The sequence below is a fragment of the Crotalus tigris genome, unplaced genomic scaffold (assembly GCF_016545835.1).
Source record: "Crotalus tigris isolate CLP2741 ecotype Arizona unplaced genomic scaffold, ASM1654583v1 scf7180000017765.3138416, whole genome shotgun sequence".
Lineage (NCBI taxonomy): Eukaryota > Metazoa > Chordata > Lepidosauria > Squamata > Viperidae > Crotalus > Crotalus tigris.
The window spans coordinates 2,288,526-2,294,525 of NW_024096620.1; the positions used below are offsets into that span (position 1 = coordinate 2,288,526).

Sequence of the window (6,000 nt, forward strand, 5' to 3'; positions counted from 1 at the left end):
CTATTGCAAATAAGACCCAAAGGCACTTACATTGACTGGTTGCTAGGCATGAAGTTACTGCAAGCAGCAACAAAATCCGTGTATCCACAAAGCTGAGCATGTCTAATTGCTAGACATGCAGACTCCTTGTGTTTCTGAGTCCCTGGGTGTCGATGGTGAGCTTTTATCTAAGGGACGCAGGCATACAGTCGTGGGGCGCGTAACTCCAAACTTAGCAGAAACCTGCTGCCCTGGATGCTAAAATAATAAAGCCCTCGACGGCCCTATTTATATGGCAGGAGTTTCTTTGCTCCGGCAGAGTCGTGGAACGCATCTCAGCCAATAGGAGATTAGCAAAACTGGCTAGTGGAGGAGGGTGGGCTCGAGGAGCCGTGGTCGTCACGTGACTTACCCCCCCCCACCTATCCCTTACTTTGGGATCTGGAGATGGAGAAGGGAGGACGTCTCTAAGATGGGCGGGGAAGGGGGAAGGGGAAGGGGGGTGGGCTGCTTGGAGGAAAGGGGGCGGGCCGGAGGTGGGAATGTTAAATTGATTCCATTCTTTTTGAGGACGTGGACATTTTGAAGCTTTACAAAAGAGAATGCGGCTGTCTGAGTTCTTGGTCTTTTTCTCTCTCCGTTCCTCCTCCTTCATCTTCCCGCACTCATAGTCTGTGGCCCTTTTGGGGAACTGAAGGCGGCGAGGCAGGCTGTGGAGCCCGCCGCCGCGTTCAAAGGAGGAGCTGTCCAGTTTCTACCATCCAGGTGAAGGCGGGAGAAGAGAGAAACAGAGAAATTGTGCGTTCAAACTGAGGCACCAAAGCAGAAGCTCGACGGTTTCGACCCTGCAAAAAGCGCTTATTCCCCCTTATTCCCCTTTTCTTCCCTCCTTACTACCCCCCTTCCGTTTCTTGTAGGGCGCTTCCTCTGGGATCCCCCGCCAATCCAGTCTCTTCCTCCCGGTCCTTTGAAGGGAGCTACTTTGAGACAAGCCAGTTTGGGATTTCTGTCCAAAAGAAGGCGGAGCGAGGGAGAGTTGGATATTTGGCACTTTCTGGACGCCCCCGTGGCTATGCTTTCCAGCTATAAAGTGGCGCTTGATATTGTTCCTGCTATATTTTGTGTCACCATTATTTTGTCTAGCTAACCTTCTCTTGCCTCTTGCTGTGTTTGTTCATGACCCACATACACAATATATCATAATCACCACGATCATTACCATCATCATCACCATCACCATTATCAGGCTTTCTTCCTTTAAACAGATTTTTCATTTTTTACATTTAACAACATACAACCAATGGCAACCATAGCCCAAGTTGAGGACACCAGTTTTCAAATAACAGTCCAGGGATTTATATGTTGGTGTGCAAATATCCATATACACATCATGTATACATGATACTTCATTTCTTCACACTCTCTGCTTTCTTTGGTTTTGTAGTTATTTTAGTGGAGCCCCTCTACCTCCTCCTGTCTCTTCTGAGAGTATTTTGATTGGTTTCTCCTCTCCACAATCGAATTCTAATCTTCTCATTTGACAGTATATAAGACTTTGAAACAGAGTTATGATCTCTTTTAACTTCACAAACTATGTACTCAAATTGGCTGGTAATATTACAATTTCAAAAATAGTGAAATGTGAGACCAAGAAATAATCTGCTTGTAGTTAAGGTTAAGGAAGATTTTTGTTTTCTTAGTCTGGATTCATTTCATAGCCTTGCTACACTTTTGCCCCTGACAAGGTTTGTGCCTGTTTCCCCCCCCCCCAAAGACAACTAACTTTCCACTCACTTCTGAACTCATTAGATTCTAAGGAATCTTACCCCCAAGAAAACATTTTAAACATTAAATGTAAATCCATTAATTCATTTCTCTACAGCTTCCTAAGACTGTCTTGCTGTCATTACAATCTCTGATATTCCAATTTTTCCCTGCTGCCTTGTGTGGTGGCTGACGTGGTCTCTCCTCCTTGCCAAGCTTGCTTCCATTTGATGGGGCGTGCCTTCCTATTTACCCCTCCTTGGAAAGCCAGCTGCATTGGTATGTGTCAAGATGGAAGCTTGGGTTGGCTGATCTGCTTCCAAAACAGTGTCTCCCTCTCTTGATTAACCTTTCTTAAAATCTTTCGTAAGATCCTCTTATGACACTTTTTTTCTTCAACATCACCCCCCAACACACATACACCCAGAAATAGGAGATGGGAGGAAGAAAGGAGTTTACAGACTGAAATGCCTTCACTTTTTATTGGGAGAAAGGGAAACCAACAAGAGAAAGAAATGAAACCCTGTTTAGTGAACAGCAATAAATTATAATTTGAGTTCAGTATCAATAAAGAATAGAGTGTCTTGAGCATATGCAGAACTCTTCTTGTCATTATAGACAGATGGAAGTATTTAGTAATACTATAAACTGGGCCCTATCTAACAAAATGAAATTCAATGGTGAGAAAAGTAAGGTTCTACATTTAGGCAAGAAAAATGAACAAGTATAGAATAGGTGGTACCTGGTAACTATGAAAGGGATCTTGGAGTCCCAGTGGACAATCACTTAAATATGAGCTAACAGTGTACTGCAGCTGCCAAAAAAGCCAACACAATCCTAAGCTACATAAACAGAAGGATAGAATCAAAATCACATGATCACCAGTTGCGGCCTTATTTGGACCGGGAGGCTTTACTCACGGTCACTCATGCCCTTATCACCTCAAGACTGGATTACTGTAATGCGCTCTACATGGGGCTACCCTTGAAGAGCATTCGGAGGCTGCAGTTGGTTCAGAATGCAGCCGCGAGAGCGATTGTGGGCGCGCCAAGGTACGCCCACGTGTCACCTATCCTCCGCGAGTTGCACTGGCTTCCTGTGGGTCTCCGGATGCAATTCAAGGTGTTGGTTATCACCTTTAAAGCCCTTCATGCCATAGGGCCAGGTTACTTACAGGACCGCATACTGCCACACAGTTCCCAGAGACCGGTGAGGTCCCATAGATTAGGGTCCCGTCGGCCAGACAATGTCGGCTGGCGGGCCCTCGGGGAAGGGCCTTTTCTGTGGTGGCTCCGACCTGGTGGAGTCAACTTCCCCCCGAGGTTCGAACTACTCCCACCCTGCCGGCCTTTAAGAAAGCTGTTAAAACTCTCCTGTTCCGGCAGGCCTGGGGCTGATGTCCCCGGGGGGGGGATATGATCGGACACGCTGTATGATTGTATTATTTTATTGTTTTATTATTAGATTATTGTTTTAATTTTGTACGCTGCCCTGAGTCCCTTGGGATTGGGCGGCATAAAAATAAAATTAAATAAATAAATAAATAAGTTTAATGCCATTTTATAATGACTTGGTAAGACCACACCTGAAATATTGCATACAGTTTTGGTCTTCACAATATAAAAAAGATGTTGAGACTCTAGAAAGAGTGCAGATAAGAGCCACAAAGATGTTTAAGGGACTGAAGGCTAAAACATATGAAGAACAGTTGTAGGAATTGGGTATGTCTAGTTCAAGGAACCGAATGACGAGGGGGACATGATAGCAATATTTGTGGGTTGCCACAAAGAAGAGGGAATCAAACTATTTTCCAAGGTGCCTGAAGGCAGGACAAGAAGCAATGGATGGAAACTAATAAAGGAGAGAACCAACTTAGAATTAAGGAGAAATTTTCTGATAGTTAGAAGAATTAATAATGGAACAACTTGCCTTCAGAAGTTGTGGGTGCTCCAATACTGGAGATTTTTAAGAAGAGATTGGACAACCATTTGTCTGAAATAGTATAAGATTTCCTGCTTGAGCAGGGGGTTGGACTAGAAGACCTCCAAAGTCCCTTCCAATCTGTTATTCTGGTATATCATATTTGCAGGTAGTATGTCATGCTATTGTATGTGGATACATACTTTCTCTATAAAATCTGTTTTTTGGATATGTTTAAACATTGAAAATAATAAGAAATATTTAAATTGTTTATAAAAATCCCCATTGTCTTTTATTCCATTGTGAAGCTGTATACACAGAGGAATAAGAAAAAATATTATTAAGACAGTTCCAGAATGTAGAAATTTATCATTTTATAGGAAGGAACCCTCAGGGACTTCTGGGATTAAATTGCATTTAATTTTCTTCCTAAACAGTCAGTCATATGATGTTCTGTTATGGGCACTCAGTAATCTGCTAATTCCTGCATTGCTGTTTAGGAGGAATGTATTTCCAAAACCTGAAACTCTGATTCCTTGAAAAAAAATCACCTTGCAAATATGATATAACTTTTCAATTAACTAATTAATGTCATTGCATTTGGGAATAATGTCTTCATTTAAATTTTTTTTTGCTAATTTATTAGTTTTGGAATGAAAATCTTGAAAAGGACTATGAACAATGAGCACTGCGCATTGGTTATCTTCAGAAGACAAATTATGTTGGTTAATGGTCTCAGAAGAATGGCTGCAGTCTGTTTATAAGATGTTCCCTTGAAGGTTTAATGCTGGCGTAGTGAATGTTGGCTTTGGGATCTCTGCTATAATTACGCCCTATATTTGCAAATAAATGTAAACAAACCAACAAAAAATGCAAAATACCAGTAATACTTATACTGTGATACTTGGTCTTATTACAGAAGAAGTAAAATTTAGATAAACTTTCTGGAATTTACTGCCACTTGAAAAAGTTTGACAATTAATTTAAATCAGAGAAAGAGCCACTATAAAATAATGTTATGGGTAATTTGAAAGATAAAAGCATAAATCAGAACTGTTGATGAATAGATCTAATGAAAACAAGTATATTTTATTCTGGAACTAACCAACTCAGTATCTCCAATAGGTGCAACATCTACAACCTCCCTTCATTAACATCTAACTCAATATAATTAATAAATAAACTTGCAACATGCAGATTCTTATCTTTTACTGACCATAGTCCCTATACCAATTATTCTTCACACTATGTGGATTTGAAATATCATGTTTAAGAGGCCTATGAATAAGGATTAGCAGAAAAAAAAGAAACAGGAAGGAGCTGGAAAAAGGATTACTTTGGGTACAATGGCTTCATCACAGGCACATTTTGAAGTAACAAATAGCTTTCATCCTGACAGTTTCAGATATGACAGACTGGAAGGTATTAAATTGAGGGAGACGAGATTAATTCTGTTCATAAGCAATGAAGAAGTGAATTCAGATTCCATTCATTGTATTGAACTGACTTTCTGATGGTTGATAACCTGCCATGGTTTAACATTAGTTCTGTTATGGTATAGTTTTACTGCTCTTACTCAATTACTTTTCATTTCACTAGTGCCAGTTTCAGATTTCGTATTTACATTTAATAGCTAGTAGTAAATTTGTGAAGACAAACTCATTCCATTATTTAGGATTCTTTCTGCAAAAGATAGTGGCATTAATGAGATAACATGTACAAGGATGAATGCAACATGGCTGAAGTGGAAGGAGATCGCTGGAGTGCTCTGTGATCGGCTTATGCCAATTCACCTAAAATTGAAAGTGTATAAAATGCTATCTACCCACTAATGCTGTATGGCATTGAATGCTGGCCAACCACCAAAAGTGCCAAGGCCCTTTACATGCATGGAGATGGGCACATTCTATTGCTCATTAAATAATTCCCTTCTTGACCATATCAGCAATGAAACATTTTGACAACAGATGGGTGTTGAATTATTAACAGAGACAATGCAAGGAAAAATGTCTACAGTGATGTGGCCATGTTCTACAGGCACACCTCACGTTGTGGCTTGCACTGTCTACCACTTTATCATTGAAGATAAACACCTGGGTGAAAGTTGAAACGTGGCAGGATACAATTAATGCAGACACGAAAACCATCCAGTTGAACCTGGTTGTTGCATTTGATGATGTGAAAAGATGTTCACCCTGCTCCGGGGGAAAACACTAGAGCACAGGTCGGCAACCTGCGGCTCCGGAGCCGCATGCGGCTCTTTGAGCCTTCCCCTGTGGCTCCCAGCCTCCTCTGCCTTTGCAGAGAGAGACAGAGACAGAGAGAGGCAATTGCGCT

The 6,000-nt window shown here is 41.3% G+C and overlaps 1 protein-coding gene across 2 annotated transcripts in view; it reads right to left on the reverse strand.

The window, feature by feature from the left end:
• COL1A2 (collagen type I alpha 2 chain) overlaps positions 1-317 on the reverse strand; it is a 50,949-nt gene extending 50,632 nt beyond the window's left edge. The window contains exon 1 of one of the 2 annotated variants that reach the window (XM_039341495.1): positions 31-317. In XM_039341495.1, coding sequence (XP_039197429.1) covers positions 31-100 — 70 coding nt within the window. In that variant the 5' untranslated portion in view covers positions 101-317. The remainder of the gene's footprint in view (positions 1-30) is intronic. The other variant, XM_039341494.1, reaches the window with a different exon arrangement.
• Between the last annotated feature and the right edge of the window lie 5,683 nt (positions 318-6,000).